At 37.6% G+C, this 22,958-nt stretch overlaps 1 protein-coding gene across 1 annotated transcript; it reads right to left on the bottom strand.

Moving 5' to 3' along the window:
- Positions 1-17,261: 17,261 nt before the first annotated feature.
- LOC135758168 (uncharacterized) lies at positions 17,262-18,593 on the bottom strand. Its single transcript, XM_073811779.1, has 5 exons — positions 18,576-18,593; positions 18,217-18,410; positions 17,913-18,077; positions 17,575-17,819; positions 17,262-17,320 (listed from the first exon to the last, which is right to left on the bottom strand). The coding sequence occupies exons 2-5, from the start codon at positions 18,405-18,407 to the stop codon at positions 17,262-17,264; spliced, it is 660 nt and encodes a 219-aa protein (XP_073667880.1). The 5' UTR covers positions 18,408-18,410; positions 18,576-18,593.
- Positions 18,594-22,958: the final 4,365 nt, after the last annotated feature.

Here is a 22,958-nt window from a genome sequence, read left to right as displayed (position 1 = left end):
CGGTCATCTCCAGAAAATAAACAGTGACATAATCGATTATGGAATTTGCTGCATCGATGCTGAATCGTGCATGTACGCATTGCGATGCATTGCCGAATCGATTATTGTTGACACCCCTACTAGACAAATTATGTGAATGCTTTATTAAAGAGAAATTTCTTTAGTTTAGACTTAAATTGATCGACTGTGTCAGATTCTCGAACGTTTTTTGGTAAATCATTCCAGAGCTTAGAGGCTAAGTAGGAAAAGGATCGACCAACTTTAGACACTTTTGGTATTCTAGGGATAATTAAGTGACCAGAATTTTGCGACCATAGTGTATGTGATGGATTGTATTCTGATAGTAGTTCTCAAAGATACAAAGGTCCTAGGCCATTTGAGACTTTATAGGTGATTAGCAGTATTTTAAAATGTATGTGATATACTGGTAACCATCCCCCCTCGACCATCACACCTAGGTTCTTGACTGTGGAAGAAGGCACCGCTGTACAGCTGTTTATTTGCAACTTGTAATTTGACATATTTAGTTTTTTGAGCGCTTCGGTTCAATAATAAGTATATCTGTCTTATTGGAGTTTAGCATAAGAATGTGCCATCCAGTCACTAATATCGCTAATACAGCCTGTTAGCTTAGAAAACTGGTGGATTTCGCTAGGATGTGAGGAGATGTAAGCAGGGTATAATTTGCATAGCAGGGAAAACCTATGTTATGTTTCCTGATAATTAGGGATGTCCGGATCCGATCATGTGATCGGAAATCGGCCCCGATCACGTGGTTTCAGACTCGACCGGAATCGGACGTTACCTGCCGATCAGGACTCGGATACATATGTAGGGTTTAAATTGGGCCAGGACCGTCCGGGGCTAAGCCCCAGCACACATAGTGAAGGTCTCGCTCTGCTCCGCGCCAGTGTACGTGCTGCGCTGGTGCGTGTGAACTGACGCGAATAATGACATGTTTACATTCATAGGCTTCACACACTCGTGCATGCAGTGCACCCACGACAAAACCGGGTTTTTACCGTTCATTTAAACAACGCATCGATCATTTTTGTCACTATGTGCTCAGTTAATCTACATCAGTACGCAGCTCCGTGTCTCACTCAGAACCTCAAAAACGCGCATTCGCACAGGAGGATAACATCACACATTGTCGAGATGAGAGATAGAGAGAGAGGTAAGAATGGTGTACACTTCAAAACTTAATAGAAGTCTAGAAACAAAGTATTAAAGTATGTATAGCCATGTCAATCATCTTATTACAATATGTTAACTAGATAACTGGATACAACTTATTGTTGAATAAAATATTGTATTTTGATTATACAAATCAATTACGACCTAACTATAGTGATTGTTAAACTAACTGCTGACTAGCTTAGGTAATCTCTATGGCTAATTTATAAGACATATTGTTGAATCAGTATGTTGTTTTTCTTGTTAATTTAGTCTTTTTGGGTAGCCTATCTTATGCCTAGAATTAGTCAAGGAGGTTGAGTCTTATAACTTCCTTCAAAGTTTGTGCATAATGACATGTGCAACAAATGCATATAGGGCGTCAGACTCATAGATTTGCATAATTTAAATTTCAGGTTTTAAAGTTTGGGTCAACCTGCGGTACAGCTTTAAAGTTTAACAATATGATTCATTAAATTAGAGTTGCTTACAACGGATGTCGACAAAGTCTTCGCTCCCGGACATAATGTACACATTACATGCACATTTATGCCAACTTTTCATCGCATTGCTCCTCCTGACTCGCCATCTCTTCTGCTGCCGCGAATCTCTGTTTAGCTGTTGCGTGTGGGGGTAAATTCAAAATGCCGTTTGTGCGCCCTTGAAGGGCACTTCGTGAAGGGGATGTAAAATCCAAATAAACAGAAAAAGACGGTGTATTTTATCACCAAGTGTATTTTAATTAGCCACACTATGAGACAACATTGCGCAACTTTCTCTAGAGTTTATACAATAAGAGATTTGATCTTCGAAGGGAATAGGGCATAGTGATCATCACTTTCGGTTGGAATTCGCCCTGTGTGTGTGTGTCGCCGCAGGCGCGTGCGCTGGCATGTGTATAACAACACTGGCTCTGATTGGCTACCATGAAACACATTACTCTGCCTTAGCCAATCATAATCGCTTATCTCGTTATTAACCTACCTCCTCACTAGCTGTGTGAGCCAGGGTTGCGTTTGGATCACACAGTTTATCAAGTCAGTGCATAGTAACGCACCGCATTTGTAATATAATGTAATATGCTCTGGTCCCCTCCCCGCCTACCGGGGTGATGAAACTTATAGCAGATTAGTGTCTCTTCACCACTGGATGTCAAAATGGTGCCCTCAGCATAACGTAGGGTTTATAGACAATTGGAAGCACTTCAGGGGGAGACCTGACCTGCTAAAGAGAGATGGCCTTCATCCGTCATCGGAAGGAAATGCTATACTCTCTAGAAATCTGACCAATACTGTTCATTCTAATACAGTCTGACTACCCAGGGCCCAGGTCAGGAAACAGATAGATCGGCCTACCCGCCCATCTGTTAGCTGCTCTGACATGTCAAGATCACATATATCCCAGAACTTAGAGTCTATCTTACCAGAGTATCAACACATTTCAACTGTGTGCGTTCCTCGAACAAACGAATACAGAGCACCGTTTACCTCGTCTCGTACAAATCTTACTAACATAAAATTAGAAAACAATACGTTTACAGATGAACCTCGAATGTTAAAATTTGGCCTTCTTAACATTAGATCGCTTACCAATAAGGAACCCATTGTCAATGAAATAATTACTGACCAAAACTTAGATGCACTCTCTTTAACAGAAACCTGGCTTAAAGCAGACGATTACATTAGTTTAAACGAATCCACCCCACAAGACTACTATTACAAACATGAACCGCGATTAAAGGGGAGAGGGGGTGGTGTAGCTACAATATACAACAACATTTTTAAAGTTAACTAAAAATCTGAACTAAAATTTAATTCATTTGAAATAATGCTATTAAATATGGAAATAACTGATCGTAACCATAAACAGCTTTCTTTTGTCCTTGCTACAATCTATAGACCACTGGACCATCATGCAGATTTTCTTAAAGAAATATCAAATTTCCTGTCTGACCTCGTAGTCACTGTAGATAAAGCTCTTATCGTTGGTGACTTTAATATACATGTTGATAACCCAACAGATACATTAGGATTAGCGTTTATAGATATGCTAAATTCTCTCGATATTAGACAAAACGTGACAGGGCCCACGCATACTCGTAGGCACACATTAGACTTAATTCTGTCACTCGGGCTCAATATTAATGAAATCGAGATATCACCTCAGAGCGATGCAGTTTCAGACCATTGCCTTGTCTCATACACGGTACTTCTAGATAGGATCACTCGATCCACAATATGCTACCGACTAGCCAGAACAATAATTTTAACCACTAAAGATAACTTTATTAGCACTCTTCCAGACCTGTCCCAAATGAAACATGTAGCAGATAATCCTGAAGATCTAGATATTGTAATAGAAAACCTGAACAGTATTTGTTCTAACACATTGGATGCCGTAGCTCCAATTCGAAAAAAGAGAATCAAAGAAAAAACTCCAGCTCCATGGTACGACCTTCATACCGCATCCCTTAAAAAGGCTGCTAGAAAAATGGAAAGAAATTATAGAAGCACAAAGTTAGAGGTATGGCGTGCAGCATGGAAAGAGAGTGTTAAACACTACAGACAGGCTATAAAAATTGCCAGATCTACGTATCTCAGCAATCTTATTAAAGAAAATCATAATAACCCTCGCTTCCTCTTTAGCACAGTTGCGAAACTGACTAGAAATAAAGAACAAACAGAACCCACTAATAAACTCCCACACAATAGTAACGACTTCATGAACTTCTTTACTAAGAAAATTATGATTATTAGGGAAAACATTGTAGGTACGCAAGCAGCCACCACTCTACCCAGTAATATATTTAACGCTAGCTTACCATACGAACATCTTGAGTCATTTAAACCTACTACAATAGAAGAGCTATCTAAATTAGTAGCGTCATCCAAATCATCATCCTGTATATTGGACCCTGTTCCCACAAAATTACTCAAAGAGGTATTCCCTGTAGTGTCTAACCCAGTACTAAATGTATTTAACTCATCACTAGAATTAGGCTACGTTCCAACAGCCTTCAAACTAGCAGTTATTAGACCGCTCATTAAAAAAACAAACCTTGACCAGGGAGATCTAAATAACTTTAGACCAATCTCAAATCTCCCTTTTCTTTCCAAAATATTAGAAAAAGTAGTGGCAAGCCAGCTACGTACATTCTTAGCAAATAATAGTACATTTGAAAAGTTCCAATCAGGATTCAGGCCCCACCATAGCACAGAGACAGCGCTGCTTAGAGTTACAAATGACCTTCTCCTAACATCCGATCGTGGCGAAATATCACTCCTTATATTATTAGACCTTAGTGCAGCCTTTGACACAATAGATCACACAATCTTACTTAATAGGCTAGAAAACTATGTTGGCATCAGTGGTCAAGCGCTAGCCTGGTTCAGATCGTATCTAACCAATCGCTATCACTTTGTTTATGTAAATGAGGAGGAGTCACATCACTCCCTGGTTAAATACGGCGTACCGCAGGGATCAGTTTTAGGTCCTATCCTGTTCTCGTTATATATGTTACCTATATATATGATATTATCAGGAATCATAACATACAGTTTCACTGCTACACAGATGACACACAGCTTTACATCTCCTCACATCCTAGTGAAACACACAATTTTTCTAAGCTATCAGACTGCATCAGCGATATAAGTGACTGGATGGCACATAACTTTCTTATGCTAAACTCCAATAAGACAGAGATACTTGTTATCGAACCGAATCGCAACAAATATAATATGCCAGACTACAAGTTGCCCATAGATGGCTTCACTGTGGTGCCAACCTCCACGGTTAAGAATTTAGGTGTGATGTTCGACAGAAATTTATCCTTCGACAGCCATATCTCCAATGTCTGCCGCACAGCATTCTTCCACCTTAGAAATATCTCAAAAATACGCCATATGTTGTCTGCATCAGATGCAGAGAAGCTTATCCACGCTTTTATGACCTCTAGAATAGACTATTGTAACTCGTTACTCGGAGGATGCCATGCAAATCAGGTAAACAAGCTTCAGCTAGTTCAAAACGCTTCTGCAAGAGTTCTTACTCGATCTAAGAAGTATGACCGCATAAGCCCAATTCGGGCATCTTTACACTGGCTACCAGTTAAATATCGTATACAATTTAAAATATTACTAATCACCTACAAAGCCTTAAATGGCCTAGCACCCTCATATCTTAGAGAATTATTATCATAATACAATCCATCACGTGCATTGCGGTCACAAAATTCTGGCCTCTTAATAATCCCTAAAATATCAAAAGTGTCTAAAGGTGGCAGATCCTTTTCCTACTTAGCCCCTAAGCTATGGAATGATTTACCAACCGACGTCCGAAAATTAGAGACAGTAGATAACTTTAAATCTAAACTTAAAACTTTTCTCTTTAACAAGGCATTCGCATAGTTTGTTTTAGCAAAAGTACTTATCTCCCAATAGCTAGCTTGTACAACCTAATAAATAAATAAATTAATGAATAAATTAAAACCTTTTTTTCGTCAACACTCCAAAGCATGGTAAATGTCATTAATACTCTTTAGTAATATGCTGAAACTTTGAATTGGTTGTCGATTGAGTCTTAATTGCCAAATATGGTCGGTTTGCAATTTTGGCCTTTTTCCCATGGCCTTAAAAATAGTATGTCATACAGAACCGTTTGCCACTGTACGTTAGTATTAACGACGGCAGTGGGGCCTCTGGCCTTAGTCAAACGAGTTCTGTTTCTGTTTCTAAAATCATCAACTTTATGTAATACACTTATTTCCCAATAGCTAGCTTGTACAACCTAATAAATAAATAAATTAATGAATAAACTAAAACCTTTTTTTCGTCAACATTCCAAAACATGGTAAATGTCATTAATACTCTTTAGTAATATGCTGAATCTTTGCATTGGTTGTCGATTGAGTCTTAATTGCCAAATATGGTCGGTTTGCAATTTTGGCCTTTTCCCATGGCCTTAAAAATAGTATGTCATACAGAACCGCTTGCCACTGCACGTTAGTATTAATGACGGCAGTGGGGCCTCTGGCCTTAGTCAAACGAGTTCTGTTTCTGTTTCTAAAATCATCAACTATATGTAATACACTTAACCAGCAATAGTTAGCCTGCCCGGAACCGAGCTGACTAAAACCACATTACTGTGTGACCCTTGCTTTTTATGTGAACGGCCCCTACGCTAATAAGATTTTGTTTCTCTCTCCCTGTCTCGTCCTCAATCCCGAGGACAATAAGACAAACAGATCCAGATCCAGTTCCGGTAAATGTGAAAGTCGGCACACCTCTGATCTACTGGCTGTTCTTCAACGTGATGTCCAGCTGATGCCTGACCAAAGACCACCGGCAGAACCCGCTTAATCTCCGCTTAATCTCCTTCCGTTTCAATGTGTATATATATATATATATATATATATATATATATATATATATATATATCTCCCAAGGGTTTTTTCCTCCTAGGACTTTTTTTACTTCCCCCGGCTAAAATTCCGTGATTTTTTTCTCCTAGGGGGTTTTTCAACCCGGGGAGGCAGCCTTTTTGGGCTTAACTTCTATACGTTACATTAGTAATACGTTTGCTTATAATGTTGATTTATAGCCGCAGCAAATTTAGCTGCTTGTGCTATCGTGTATTATGTTATGCTATCTGTCGATTTTCTGTGCTTTTCACTACATCTATTATGTAAAGCTGCTTTGATACAATTACCAAATTGTGAAAAGCGCTATATAAATAAAATTGAATTGAATTGAATTTAACGTCCGGTAACGTTAACGGCATTGTAACGGCGGGAAAAGTAATTAATTAGATTAGCCCGTTACTGAAAAATGAACGTCGTTACTTAACGCCGTTCTTTTAAACGGCATTATTCCAAACACTGCTTATAAGTGCTATGTTATTACTTAAAGGGGCGGTTTTGCGGACAGGGATTAGACTAGTTCTAGACCAAAATAAATGTAAGAGCTGTCCAAACTGACAACAACTTGCACTAACATATATAAAAATACAACAGTGCCCTTTGTTTTTCCTCAAAATGCACACAAGTAATGTTTTTAGTAAGACATCTTTGTTAAAACAAGTTATATTTCCTAATTAAACCAAAGCCTAGTCCTGGCTTAAGCTAATCCCTGTCCGGGAAACCACCCCATTAGGTTTTAAGGAGAATGCAACAGGTTCCAGGGCCTCTTACCTGCGTGATTCATCATCCAGGTTTTGCACAAATTGTCTGAATCCCTACACACAGAACATTTATTGTACCGACTATGTGCCTTTGAGGCGCAGGACAATAGAGTAAGTGTTTTATAAAAATTTTAAACTAATAACACTAAAGTGGCATTACAAAGTAACCAAAGGAACTAAAGATGTAACTTTAAAGAAAATATAGTACTCAGTCAAAAGTTTTTTTACTTATTACAAATATATATTTTAATTTTAAACAATATACAAATAAACATACTTTAGTAACCATATTGTGCTCTTCTTTCAAAAATTGTTCAATTCACTTCTTTCAGCTATCTATGCAGATAAATGGCATATCAAAGCTTTGTCAGCTGGTGCTATCTAAGACGACACTATAGGGTTATCATCCTGTCGTGTGTTGTTCTCCAGATACACTTGGAGCTTCCTGATCAGACTGGTCAGTATGTTGGCCTCCGACGACCCCCTACACATTTTTTTGATACAAATCTGAAATCTCAGGCTACGGACGGCAAAGGCATCCACTGATGATGGTGAACATTGTGAAACGACGCTACTGCCTGGGTTCCTATGATTATGCAGAGGAAAAACTTTGTCACCATCAGTTATACATTTAAGACTGGTAGTGGTATCACTAGCTAAATACATCATATGTGTTACATACCTGTGCTCCTCATATGCCAGTCTGACTCCTTGTACTGTGTGCCCACTGTCATGTTGCATGTTTGGCATTATACATCACGTCTACTGCTGCATACAGTGTAAAAGAGTGTGTCCTGCTGCGAATCTAGGATATAGACAAATAAAACAAACATGTATTCAGTCAAAAAGTCATATTATAACAATAGGGTACAACGACTATAAATCGTTAAGACTATTCATTAAAACGTTCATCTATTACACATCACATGCCCCAACATTAGCAACACACATGACGTGTTTACTTTGTTTCAAAATCTAAGAAAGCTTCAAGGAAAAACAACAGTAAAATACATATAACTTTAAACAAATCATCTGTACTTAGAGTTTCTTAACTTTGATTATGAGAACAAACTTTACCGGTAACAGTTTAGCTGGTAACTTAGCAAGTTTGTAAACACATCTAAATCAACATCTAAAAACGAGATAAAACACACAAAAAACGATAGTCTGCATAATTCAACATATATGTGGGTAAATATGGTACATGGTTTATAAAATACAGATATACATTAAAAAAACATTAGCTTGCAAGCTCGCTCTACACGCACACAGGGTTAAGCTCTGGTAACATAAAAGGCACATAATAAACATGAATACTTACAGCCTGTGATCCAGAAGTGCACGGTAATCCAACTTTCAGGAGGAGACGTCGCGCAAATCCATTTTCGGTTCATGAAGCAGTCATTGTGAAAACTCCGTGAACATATAAACAACGTCTGACTGGATTTTGCCGGAACTGTATTAAACATGATGTCCGCCATAAAGTTTTTTTTTCCCTCGCATCTAAAGAGACATCGTCTACTCGAGAGATTTAATCGCTTAAACGATGAAACAAGAGTTTACAAACAAACACACTCGAAACAGATGGACTCCCAACCTCTGCCATTTCAGCTCTCTCTTCGGGCTCTCCACCCTCGACTTTGAGGGTGTACCAAAGCAAAGCAGAGAGGGCTGAACTATGATAATGTTGGTCTTGTCTACGTCACCAATCCCAGGAAGTAGACTGTTGGGTCCGTGTACCTTTTGATAGTTTGTTTTTCAACTTCAAATGAAATAAGCAGAAACGAGAAAACGGCCCCTTTTTTCGTGTTTTCGTTTTTTCCCGAAAGACGAAAAATGAGATTTCGGGTTGATTTTTCATTTTTTTCATTTTTTGGTACAAAACGAATAAACCACTCTAAAATTCGTTGTGACACGTGGGCGGTCGCTAGACGCACCTCTCCGCCAATTGGTCAACCAAAATGTGAATATGTGACATCATCCGTTGTTCCTCAAGTCTGTTCAACAAAATAAAAGTCCTCCGCTGCTGTAGCAATAGGCTACTAATCTTTAAACTTTACAGGTCAGGTATTAAATTGTGCTTTCTTCTGTGTAACTTAACGGGTTTCGGACAAATATTTATTTCATAAATATCTGCACCTGCATGGTTTTATTTTATTATTTTAGATATTTGGTGAAGCCGCGCTACCCTTTATAAACAGCGCAAAGAGGATGTAGTACAGGGCCGGGTTTCCCAAAAGCATCGTAAGGCTAAGTAGATCGTAAAAACCCTTACGAAAATTAACCATGGTTTTATTGTGGTAAAAGTGTAACCATGTTTTTTTGGTGAATGGATTACTATCAGCAAAACTATGTTTTTTTGTACTACACTAACCATGGTTTAACTATGGTTTTTAAAAACCATAGTTGTCAAAACCATGGTTATTTTGTGGTTACCATGGTTTTACTACAGTAACCATGTTTTTTTGGTTTTAACTGTAGTAAAACCATGGTTAATTTTCGTAAGGGAACGATCGTACGAATCATCTTAGAATTTCCCAAAACCTTCGTAACAAGTAGCACTTGAAAATCATCGTAGATCTACGAGTGGTCTGGAGTAATCGTTAATTCTTAAGTGCATCGTAAGACAACAGAGTTACAAGGACACCTGCAGGACAACCAGCAAATTGCACTCCTGCAATGACGAAAATGTAATGTTTTAAATGTAGGCAATATTTATTTACTGGGTTCTTATTTGTTTATTTTATATTAAATATATAATATAATATATTAAACATTCAAATGAGAAATCAAATTTAAACGACTAAACATAAATTAATAAAGAAGTAAAACGTATTTGGTACAAGTTGGTAAAAGTTTTTTTTTTTGTATTTTGGTAAAAGTTGGTACTAGCAAATTAATAAATGGTTCCTACCGATTGCTGCTTCATCTAAAAATGTTTTGAAGGGAAATGGCATCTAATTAAAGAAAACAAATAAATATTTACAGGACAATGCAATAATCCATAATAATAAATAAACATATATAAAAACAAATAATAATAATTTAAACAATAATATAAAATGCAGAAGGCATTTCGCGGTGGGACGAGTCCTAAATAAATACGGAAAAGAATATTTCATTATGCAAAAATTATTAAAACATTTCATAAAACAAGTCATTGATCAATTATGATTAATAATATTACAATATTAGTTCACATCGGCTAAAGATCATTAGCCTAAACAAGCTTCTGCTACAAATTTGAGTCATTCTTATTGGTGACATTTCAGCACTTGACAAACGGATAGCGACTCGTAAGTAGCACTTAAAACCCAGCTGTGACTGCGAGCGATCGTTATACGTGCATCTTTGGGAAACGCACGTAAATGAACAACGAATGTTCGTTAAGTAGCTTGTAGAAAGCGCTCTTAAGTGCAATGTTCAACCAAGTGTAAATACGTACCTTTCTTAAGTTTTGGACAAGAGATAAAGTTTGATTTATACGACAGATATGAAAAGTTATTAAAAAAAACAATGTCATGTGGTAATTTTGTTGAAGTGATGATTTCGGTTTGTCTTCGGTTCTGTGTGCGCGCTTTTGTTTTTTTAAGAATGAACCACAAATCGCGTTCTTGTGAAGGGGAAATTTTCTTATTTTTAATGTGTTTATTACAACTAAAGTAATATTTTTTGTTATATTTTTATCTTAATATTATGTTACATTTTACAACCAGACTTTCTTAAACTTTTTAAAATCATGAATGTAAAAGCAAGTAGTTTGGTGGATGCTTCAACACAGTGCAACAGATAGCTAATTGGCACATTTTTGCCGGATTTATTTGTTTTATGAAGAATTGATGTTGAATCAAATCAATATTGGATTGATTCAATCTCTTAGAGTACATGTGATTTAATAAACACACGATGATATTTGCTGTGTGGTGAATAACAAGGCCTAACAGTAAATAATAACTAATCAATATCTAAAAAATAGAGAAACTCAAAATAAGAGGACAGAATACGACAAGCAAGTTCTGCATAATGCAGAAATGCTGATTGAGCTTCATGTTTCTTTATTGAGATCACGCGCATTGGCTTGGCTTATAATGATCGAGCTAAGCTCATTGCTGGTAAGAAAGAAGATAATTATTAAGACATTATTAGGTAATTAAATAGATTTGTAATAATTGTTCATTTATATTTAATTCATATTGACTGTTAGGCCTATTTATAAAAAATATATATTTACGTAATAATTTTAGATATATTTATTTTTATGTCTCTAATTTTAGTGTTAGCACAAACATGAATGAAAGATACATTTGCAAATTACATGGTACATTAACAAGCGGAATTCACGTGGTACAATATTTGCCATGGCTATACTCATGAGTACTTTTTAAATGGCTTCTTTTTAGTCAAAGATTTGTATTTAGTACAGTCACACTGCATGTTTGGGAAGTATGACAGTACTTTTCCGTAATTAGATTTTTTAGTATTCCCACTCATGCAAATATGACTATTATACAAGTAGCCTATATTTTTATATTTCTCCATAAACCTTCTAATACTAAAAAAATCCGCTATGATTTTCATAGTTTTGCAATACCAATACATAAAATTACATCCTAACCCAAACCCCAAATCTAACCCCAACCCCAAGCAATAATTTAAAAATAGAAAATAAACAGGAAAAACAATACTTAAAATGACATTAAAAATAAAGTCGTGCGAGCCGGGACACGAAAAACTATTTATAGAAATAAATGTGGTGACACGCAAAAAGCAGAAAAGCGTGTCCATGAATACGAATAAATATAAAATATTTCGTAATTATACCACAGAATGCCTTGAGGTAGGGTTGCAACACCCACTGATAAGGAATATAATGAATATATTGACATTACTTATAAAATGTATTCATATATTTACAATAAATCTCTATAATCTTTTCTGTGGAAATTATGTTTTGAATGTTTTAGGTAGCCTAATTGGCTTCGTTTATTTACTATTTATTTATATATTTATTAAGGCATTCTAACATCTCTGAGTATATTCATGGAACCGGTTAATCTATACACAAGTTACAAGGTGATCTACACACAGTCGAGAACAATTTTGCAAGAATGTTTCTTATTTAGGCCTATGTTTTATTACTCTGAGTTTGGGAAATAGAATTTGTGGAATTATATGAAAAATATTAAAATATATTTCAATAATAAATATATAATATATAAGTTTACTATATTAAAAAAAAATTGTTATTATTCGAAGGTTTATGGAGAAATATAAAAATGTTGGCCTACTCTCTATTATATCTGCAAGAGTCATATTTGCAGGGGTGGAAATACTGAAAAATCTACTTACGTAAACCCATTGTTACTTCCCAAACATGCGTGACTGTCCTCAATACAAACATGTGACTAAAAACAAGACATTTTAGTCATGTACACATACAGCCAGTAGCAAATATTGCACTGTGAATATTGTTCTGCCTTGCTAAAAACTTGAGATCTACCCGAAGCCGAATACGTTATTATATAGGTTATTATATAGGCTATAATATAAAATAGATAAAGAGCTTAAATAGATAAACAAATATTAAAATGTACATTTTTATGATCAAAAATTTAAACTGTAGGCAGTTACTATAGCTTCAGAAATAGGTTCAACGAAATTGTTTTCATGAGGATGTCTGTAGAAATATGTATGCATCCTTCGTGATAAATCTAGCACGTTTGGATGAAGATTTCGCGGTGGATAGGGGAGTTTATAATTCGAAACACCCAAATTTTGCGCTGCACATTCATGTTGTTAATGATCATTCACATTGCTTAAAAAAAAAGAAAGACACTTCACTGATTCAGTGTAAACGCAAAGCCCGTGACCATACGCTGTTGATCTAAAAGGATGCGATCTGAACCAAAAATCCTGCAATGTTTGACGGTATGAGCTTGATAATTTTAGCCAAGCCAATGCGGGTGATCTCCGACAATAAAGAAACGTGAAGCTCAATCAGGAGCAATTCCGCAGAACTGTTTCTGTCTGGATATTTTAAGTTTATCTGTTTTTGGTTAGTTATTATTTACTATCAGGTCCAAATTATTTTCTTTGTGTGTTTATTAAATTTGTGTACTGTATATGGTAAGAGACTGTAAGATTATGTACACATCAATTATTTATCACATCAAATATAATAAATAATTCCGGACAATCCTGTATTTTATGTGATATGTGGGAACGCTAGCTGTTGCTGTAGCATCCATAAAACTTTTCACTTTTACCTCCATGATTTTAAGAAGTTTAAGAAAAGTTATGACTGTATTACACTAGGCTGAACATTTATTTACATCCTCTAGTCGGCGCTGTATATAATGGGAAGCGCGCTTTACCAAACATCTAAAATAAAATAACATAATAACATTAAACAGTCCAGGTGCAGATTAATATTTCTGAAATAAATATTTATTTAAAACTTAGGTTACACAGAAGATAGCTCAATCTAGGACCTGTACATTTAACAGATCAGTAGGCTACAGCAGCGGAGGACTTTTATTTTGTTGAACAGACTTGAGGAACAACGGATGATGTCACATATTCACATTTTGGTTGACCAATTGGCGGAGAGGTGCGTCTAGCGACCGCCCACATGTCACAACGAATTTTAGAGTGGTTTATTCGTTTTGTACCAAAAAACAAAAAAATGAAAAATCAACCCGAAATCTCGTTTTTCGTCTTTCGGTAAAAAACGAAAAAACGAAAAAAGTGGCCGTTTTCTCGTTTCTGCTTATTTCATTTGAAGTTGAAAAACAAACTATCAAAAGGTACACGGACCCTGTTGCCTACATTCTGAGTGTTTTTCGTAGTCCTAGAACGTTAGAGACGATAACTCGCGTCATCGTTTTCTTTGAGGTATGTACTTTTTGAATATCGTTAGGATGTACTAATACACACCTACACACAAAAGGATGTTTAAAAACATGTATCTCATAATAGGTGCTCTTTAAAGCTAGGGTAGGTAATGTTTGAGAGCTAGCAAAATTTGAAAACGGCACCTCTTCTAAACTCACCCCCTCTCGTTAGCACTCCGTCCAAAGCTACGCCCCCACAAACATGAACACGCATCCACAGTCGGAGTCAGCTGCAGGTCACAGGAAAACCAAGTATTTCAACACATTATAGGCATCAACCAAACGACTTCATGTCTCATTCACCTGTAAGTAAACTATATTTTTATTACAATGAATGCCAAAAAAATAAATAAAAAAATGCTATTGTTAGTAATGTTACTTGCAGCGTTCAAAGCAAACGTTACACGTTTGTTGTTGTATGAACTCTGAAATGTAGCTACGTGTCTTTGGATAAAAGCGTCTGCTAAATCAAATTTAACAAAAAAAAAACGTTTTGTTTTGTTACTATCACTGGCAAACGTGAATTTTCTATTTTTATATATCTTCGTTATTTTGGTTGTTAGAGTTTCCACAACGAGAGCATTGGATCTGATCCTACATACAGTCCGCATCCGAGCACGTTTTCAGGTCAAAGGGGACAGACCTGAGGTCGTGCTCGAGGAAGAGGAAGAGGAGGTGCACGGGGTAGAAGCTGAGGAAGTCGAGGTAGAGGACGCAAGTCAGACTGCAACCGGAGAACACCTGAGACATGACGATATTCTGCGAGTGGAGAATCTGCAAGCTCAACGAATTTCAGATGAGCAGGTAGCCAATCTATAATATCATTTTTGTTCTTAGTTGATATTTTTTCGACCTCAACATCAGCAAAAACAATAGGATAAGATCAAATAAGAGAAAAATGTATTGTCCCACAATAGTGAAATTATCAGTGCTGCAGCAGCCCAGTAGATTTTTTAAAACGAGTAAAGAATTTTAATAACAATATAATATCAACAATATATACAATATAAACAATACATATCACATTGAGTCCTTGGCACTGTCTGCCAATAAATAATTACCTGGCATTTACTGTGGACACAACATTTCTCTTAGAGGACAGAAGAAAAAAAAAGAGTTCTAAAAATAAAGTTTAATCTTTTTGATGAACTATTGTTTTACAGGCCAGAATTCATACACTGAGCTTGGAAGAATCCTAGCCTGGGTGCCAGCCGATCTTAGCCCCGCCCACAACATTTTGAGGAACGGGAAGATCGGTCTGGAGTTTCACCGTTGAGGAGCTACTATGCTCGACCCAAAGCTGGTCGAACCAATCAAATTGTCAGGACGGGCTTTATACGATGATGGACAGATGATCAGTAACGTAAATCAACCACGTCACCAAAGAGCGCGTGTGTTGAATCTGTTGTTTACAACCAAATGGCTGCCGCGGTAGAAATCAGACGTGTGGACTCTGACATTGAGTCTGTTCTAAAAGATATCGACAGACCATTGATTTTAAAAGAGGAACAGAGAAACGCGAGCAAGGCATTTGTTGATGTTTTTGCCGTCCTACGGGATTTGACAAGAGTTGTCGCACTTATGAAGGATCAAGTTAAAGAAGCAACTGAAATGGGTATCACAGCGATGCAACTCGGTGTGCACGACGAGATGGATATAATTAGCGGTCGTTGCCAGCTTCTTTTCGGAAGCCCGGAATCGTGGAGGTACATGCTAGGCTCCGATATTTTTCAAGCAAACGTAATGGGTATCGTTGTGGATGAAGTTCAACTAATGTACAAATGGTAAGAGATAGTCTTACTGTATGACTTAATGTGATATAAATGAAATTTTGTAAACATAGTAGGTGTTGATGTACGTTCGCAAACTTGTAGTGTGTGTCATTGTAGCGAAATAACTAGCAGTTCGGTCAAGCTGCAAATACGTCATTTCAACATACGTCTCACACCCCGTTGCTCTGATTGGTCGTAGGTCTATCCAATTGAGTGCAGAGGCATTTTTCGGTTGAGACACGCCTCATAATTATAGCTAAATGGAGCGGTATCAGACTCAAATTCTGACTAGAATTGAGTATGACAACGTCAGGCTAGAAGAATCCCATCAGTTGCTGCAGATCTGCCTGACAAGGGACCCAAGCCTCATCTTTGATCTCCTCCATATGTCAACATCAGGAGATGCTCCTCCACCAGGCCCTCCAGCTCCGAGTCAACCCACTTGGTGTGTGTGCCGAAACTGCAGAGAGATGCCCACAGATGTAGAAAGAAAGTGCTGTGGGCAACAAGACGACTCCTGTATTTCCATGCTGCCCCACATGGAATTGTACATTTTGCAGGAGGGGGTGTTGCGACTTGCCAGAAGGATCTGGAATGATGTCCGGGCTGTAGAGGATCTTCCAGACCCAGGGGAGAGCAATAAACAATTCCGCTACGCTGCGTACCGGCACTATGTTGTGTGGCAATATGGGGCACTGGAAGCTGGGCACAGAGTAGTAATTCCTAGTTGCTGTGTTTGGAAAATTAGAGACCGCTACCCAGATACACATGGACAGTATACAGGTTTCATCCCAAGTAGGGTGTAGGCACAGTACAATAAATAGTATTTATTTTTGTGCCCTGCTTTTTATTTATTTTGTACTGGTTTATATATTGTTCTGTAAAATTTGCACTAATGTATACAGTATATACAGTCATATTATTATTTAAATTTTGTCATGTTTGAATAAATATTTTGAGTTGATAAATGCCTTTCCTTTATCATTTCAGCATAAACAAGCTATTACTTTTCTTACCTCCTTACATGCTAAATGAATAATGACAATGAATGTGGTATAACACTTTTTATTTTATAAAAAAACAACACCAACAACAACAAGAGAGACCTAAGAGGAATACTTTTTTAAACAACTATCTGTCCTTTTGTTGCTTTTGATTGTCATAAACAATCTGTATTTACATATAATAAATTAGAAATATATATATGTTAGAAAATGAGTGTCCATGGATGGCTGACAGGTCAGGCTTTGCATGATGCGTTGTCTGCTGTGGTGATCTTCTCCTTTGGCAGTGATTTACCTTTAGGAAGAATATCACAATTACACATCTGACAATAATTACTGTATCTCAAAGACACACAATGAATGACAACACAATTTTCCATTTCACACAGTGACAAACATTTATGTGATTCTTTGAATTAGTTTATCCGCAGCTTTGTTTAGAAAACTATTTTAGATAATAAGTTATGATATGGATTTTTTAAATTACCTTTTGCACCCAAGTATATTAGCACTTCATGATCAAGCAAAAAATATAGTAAGAAAACTCACCTAGCCCTCTGCTGAGTTGATTCTGCAAAAGCTCCTGTGTTGATGGGGCATGGACACCTGACAGAACCCCATGTTGACGGGGATCATCGGGCCTCTTTTTTTTAGTCCGTGGCAAACCCCCAGTAGCAGACATTCTGTGCTGCAGAATCGCACTTTGGAGGTCCACAATGTAACTGTAGTCCATTTTAACCTTTAGTGTGTAAAGGCTCCACTTCCTGGACTTTTTATTGTACACCTTACCGTATCTGCCAACAGAGAAAAGATTATTAGCTCAGTGATACATTCATTGTACCTTAAAATGTACAGTATTTCGTTTTTCATCATAAAATTAAACATACTGAATAGAGCCATCAGCCCTTCTCTTTGCTGGTCGGTCAACGTGGTGGTTGTGGTCCAGGCCAGCCAGCATGACGCGAGCAGCGTACACGGGTGGCGAAAAGCAGAAGCGTTTGCTTGCATACATTAAAATATGATTGTGGAATGACTCCAACTCTGCAGTTGACCTGAGAGCACAGAGGAAAGATACAATTGCTTTATACTGTGATAATAAAAATGAAGAAATAGCAGGAGAAATTCTGAAGTACAGTGGATTCATTGCATAGGGCAAAACTAGAAATTGAACATAGACCTATGCTGACATACCTAAAATGTAGATATTTGTGTATGCTCTTTAGCCAGCGTGCATCAAGCACCACTTCTGTCAGTCTCTGGTGTGCCACAGAACCCTTCTGGATCCACTCCTTCTCTCTGTCCTCCACCAAGGGACCATGCTGACAGGCTCCAAGGGCCCACGCATGTTCTCCTGTCACATGGTGAAGTAGTCCAGCCCACATGTCCTATTACAAAAAAAAAATTACACGTGTTGTGAATAATGTGATAAATAAGAATAGAAGTCAATTTTGCACAATAACTACACCGCAATAGATACTGGCCTAGACAGATGAATTTTGATTATACTTACAAAAAAATCTTCATATGTATCTGCAGTCTTGCAGCAATACCAGAAGTGGTTGCAGATGTCCTTACTCCACATCTAAAGGATGTTGCACCCCCTTTGCTGTCCTGCCTTGACATTGTAGCAAAAATACATTTTGGGGATGTCAAATAGGTTTATGAGAAGAGAATTGATGTAGATGATTTTTTTCCAGCTATTTATATCCACAGAGAAATCATTAACTTACTGCATAAATTCTTTTCCCCAAACTTTTGGACCCATGCCACATGTCCAGGGTGTGTCGTACGCCGGAGTCTTTATATTTCCCTTTGTTATCTAAAAGACAAAAAAGTAATTGATGATATATGCTAAGTAGTAATCCAAATCATTTTCCAGTCATAATAATGTAAGTGTAGTTTGTTGCATGGGGCTATATGCACAGAGTTTGATTGCTGAAAGAATCTCCTAAAACAAAATAAACCAATAAACTTACTGAAGAGGGCTGATATCTGAGAATGAGCATCCGTGCAGAATTCAGCAATGTTGAGTTCTTCACATAGTTTATCAAATGCCCGCATGAAGCCCTCCTTCTCCATGATAACAGAATTCCGCATAGTCTCACGCTTGTCGATGTTGACCATGCATATTATCTGTTTGGATCAATTGTCCATGACACTGTATGTGCAATACTGTGCACAGAATCCTGGACTGTCCATGCGAGCATCTCCTTTGAAAATTAATTAGAACAAAAAAAGAGAAATTGTGATAAGAACTTTGTCCGTAATTGTTCATTTTTTCCTGATCCAATTGCATTACAAACCACTGTGCAATGTCTGTCCAGCACTTCATATCTTACAACTAAAATAAAATATTATATACTTTATCCTACTGTTTTATCCTACTGTTTAGCCATTTTTTTGTCTTAGTATCACTATGCATCTGCCTTTTCAATACCATCGATTTGAGAATAAACACATTTAGAATAAATGGTGCATATTATGAAGTAAGCATGTGTGCCAAACTCACCCATGGCTAAAACTGGCCCTTTTGACTTGAGCTGGGTGATGACTGCAGCTCTCTTCTCATCCCAGAACTCCTTTATAGTGTCCACACAGTAGGAGTCCTGGATCCTAAAGAATGTTGACCTCTCCACCATCCCCATGTTCATAAACTTAAACAATAGTGAGATCTTGGCATAGTTGTTGCCCGACAGCAGGATATTAGTGGAAAGCATGAAGTCTCCAGCTAGCATCCCATATTTTAAAATGGAATGGGATGCCCACTTCCAAACAGTGTCACCACGAGGACACATCTTAAAAAAAGCAGACAGAGAAATACAGCGCATTACAGTAACTAAAATGACTAATACACATACTTTTAACATCCTTCGCCATACAGCACTTATATTATCAGTTTTTCCGTTAGTGTATGTTTGAATTGATCTAGAAAAAAGGGTTGGTGTTACAGTGTAAAAACAGTCCCAAAATATGTAATAATCTTTGATGCTAAATAAAGACTCACCCATTCAACGACAGCAGCTGTTCCCCTGGACCTGACATTGATTTCAAACGGTGCAGGTGCCCGGCATTCAGCCTTACTGCTTGGTTCCTTGGCAGAACACACGCTGACAGGGAGAAGGAGATACTCGGCAAGCTGCTTCAGGCTGTCGTGATAAGCAATGGATGTAGGATGGCCAATAATATCATCCTCGACAATGACTTTTGCTGCTTCTGGGAGTGTTGGCATGTCAGCCATAGTTTTATCTGGGGCATTGTCTGTAGCATCATGCACAGTGTCCTCCATGTTGATTTCTTGCAGTGATTCCAAGCAAATTGGAGTTTTCAGAGCACCACCAGTCCTGTTGTAATAAGAAAAGGTATGAGAAACAAAAAACAAAACACAATTACTTGACAGTAAGTGGAGCCAGAGTGTATTGAACCCACCTAACACAAATACGAGGTCTAAAATCTGCATCATCATTGTCATCATCATCTGAGTCCAGTTCCCTGGTTACATCTTCTAATGATGACACAGACTGTGTGTCCATATCAGGATTCCAGGTGACGTCTTCATCTTCCCAGTCAATGCTATAAAACAAAAAGACGAAGAAAATTGTAAAATAAACCCAGAATAATTCACACCATAAACACACAACATTTTACACAAACAGAAAAGTAAAAACTTCTCTGCACTCCACACTGCAACTTACATGGAGTTTCGAATGTCATTAAATTCATCTGCATCAACATCAATGCTTATGTCCATCGACGACATACTAAAAAGATAGAAAAACACACACAAAGGGAGGAAGTATTACATTACCACATGTCGTTAAAATAATGCACAGAACATGATTATACTCTAAATTGAATTTTGGAAATAATTGGAAAAAATCATCTTACTACCATAAAATACCTTGCATCCAATTGCTGGAGAGTTGTTTCCTCTGGGCAGCTAATGTTTAACTCCTCAACGCCAGCTACTGAGAAGTCATCATCTCTGTGAATGTTACAAAAACATAATATTATCAGCATCAACATAAAAAAAGATTTCCATTTATCAAGAGTGCAACACAGGACTGTTGATATTTATAAATAGAAATCTTGTGTTTTCAAGTTCATGAGAACATGATGTGACGGACCGAAAAAGCATGAAGAGTGATAAAAACTGTTTAGAAGATACTCAGTTTGCCCTATCCTCTACAAATAGCATCTACCAGAGGAGAGTTCATAGACGAGCCTGTAAAATGATCAATTGCTCCACAAACAACCCAACAAAGGTAGAGGTACAACTTGTAATTGTGTTTTCTTTTAGTGTTGGGTGTTGGTGGAGTCTTTTATGATGTTAACTAGTGTGTGAAGTGCTGAACCTTCTAAACCGGAAGGACAGGTTTTGTCCTCAGGCCATCATACTTTTCAAAAGATCTAATCAAGTTTCCCTGCCCCAACCACACCAGCTAATAGGCTTCATTTTCCCACTGGATATACAAAAACAAACTTTTTTTTGGAAAATATATTCAGTGCATACCTAAAATATATATGTGTAAACATGGATATATCCCACCAAGACAACGGTGGCCTAAGCCATGTTCAGAGCAGCATCAAGTAAAACTCACCGGTCTGACCGAGACTCAGCAACAATAGATGAGACAGGTGGGGGAGGGGGTCTCATCAATCTGTGTTTCGCCGGCGTGGAAGTTGATGGATCCATCTCGTAGCTAACAAAACACATATGCCACATCACCACAGATGTCCAGTTTATAAGCAATATATTAACATAATTTTATCACAATTATGATGCAGACACTTGCGACTATGGCTGTGCAATATTATCATTATGTCATGTCCTAAAAGTCAGATAAGCAGTAACGTTACCTACGACCTGTAACTCAACTGACTTACACCGACAGAGAAGCTAATGTTAGCATTGGGCTAATACTAGCTACAAAAATAGCTACGTTGCCTAACGTAACATTTATCATGGAAATAACAAATCCCCCCGAAGCAAAACAAATTATTACCTGTTCAGCAGAAAGACCGCAACCTCGGCATCGCTATTCAGGCCCTTCAGCTCCCTCAGTTGTCTCCACCGTTCAAATGCTCCACCGATGTTTACGCGAGTTTGTCCTCTGGCTTTATCCAGTACCTGTTTAGTTGCAGCCTTTTCTGCCTCAGATTTTCTTTTTCTAGGTTTTTTATTAGGGCGAGCAGTTACCAGCAAAGCTGGCAGTGGTAGTTTTGGCTGCTTTTTATCTTCCATTGTGCCGGTGCCGCAAACTCCTGCTTACTCGGTGTAGTGAGACTGAATATTTCAGGGAACGGTAACGTGATTAGTGCACGCAGGGCAGCGCGCGCAGTGGGGCTCGGGCACGAGACATGAAGGCATCTGATTGGTTCTTTACACTCGCACCGAATGGCAGTGATTGGTCGGAGTTATTACTGTCCTGCGGCTGCTACAGAGGTCTGATTGTTTTCATTCCTTTTTCTGAACACATAATGTATTGACTACTCTCAGGATAGAAGGACCATTTCACCCAGTATAATAAAAAATGTATCTGAACAGGATTACCTACCCTAGCTTTAAGTTTGGGCCACTGATACGCTTGTGGACCCTCCAGTTTGAGAGCAGGCACTCCTATTTTAAGGAATGTGCCAGGAAACTTCGATTTTTCTTACACTTAAGTAAAACACTGACGACAAAGAGGTTTGGTTTGTTGCGTTGGTACATCATGCAGTTCTGTTGATCTTGGAGTCTAAGTCAGATAATGAATATGTGACCAGTCACGGAAAGTAGTGACACAAGTCGGATCTGGGCCATTTTGAATTATTCACAGATTCTGAAAGTTTCTAAGCTTTCCAACAATGTGTAACACATGGAAATCTGATAAGATTTGGAGAAGTTGTGGTCATTTGAATATAGGAACTTAGAAAAACTCATACCGAGAAAATCG

Source organism: Paramisgurnus dabryanus, chromosome 14 (assembly GCF_030506205.2).
Source record: "Paramisgurnus dabryanus chromosome 14, PD_genome_1.1, whole genome shotgun sequence".
Taxonomy (NCBI): domain Eukaryota; kingdom Metazoa; phylum Chordata; class Actinopteri; order Cypriniformes; family Cobitidae; genus Paramisgurnus; species Paramisgurnus dabryanus.
This window is presented reverse-complemented; position numbering and strand designations above follow the sequence as displayed.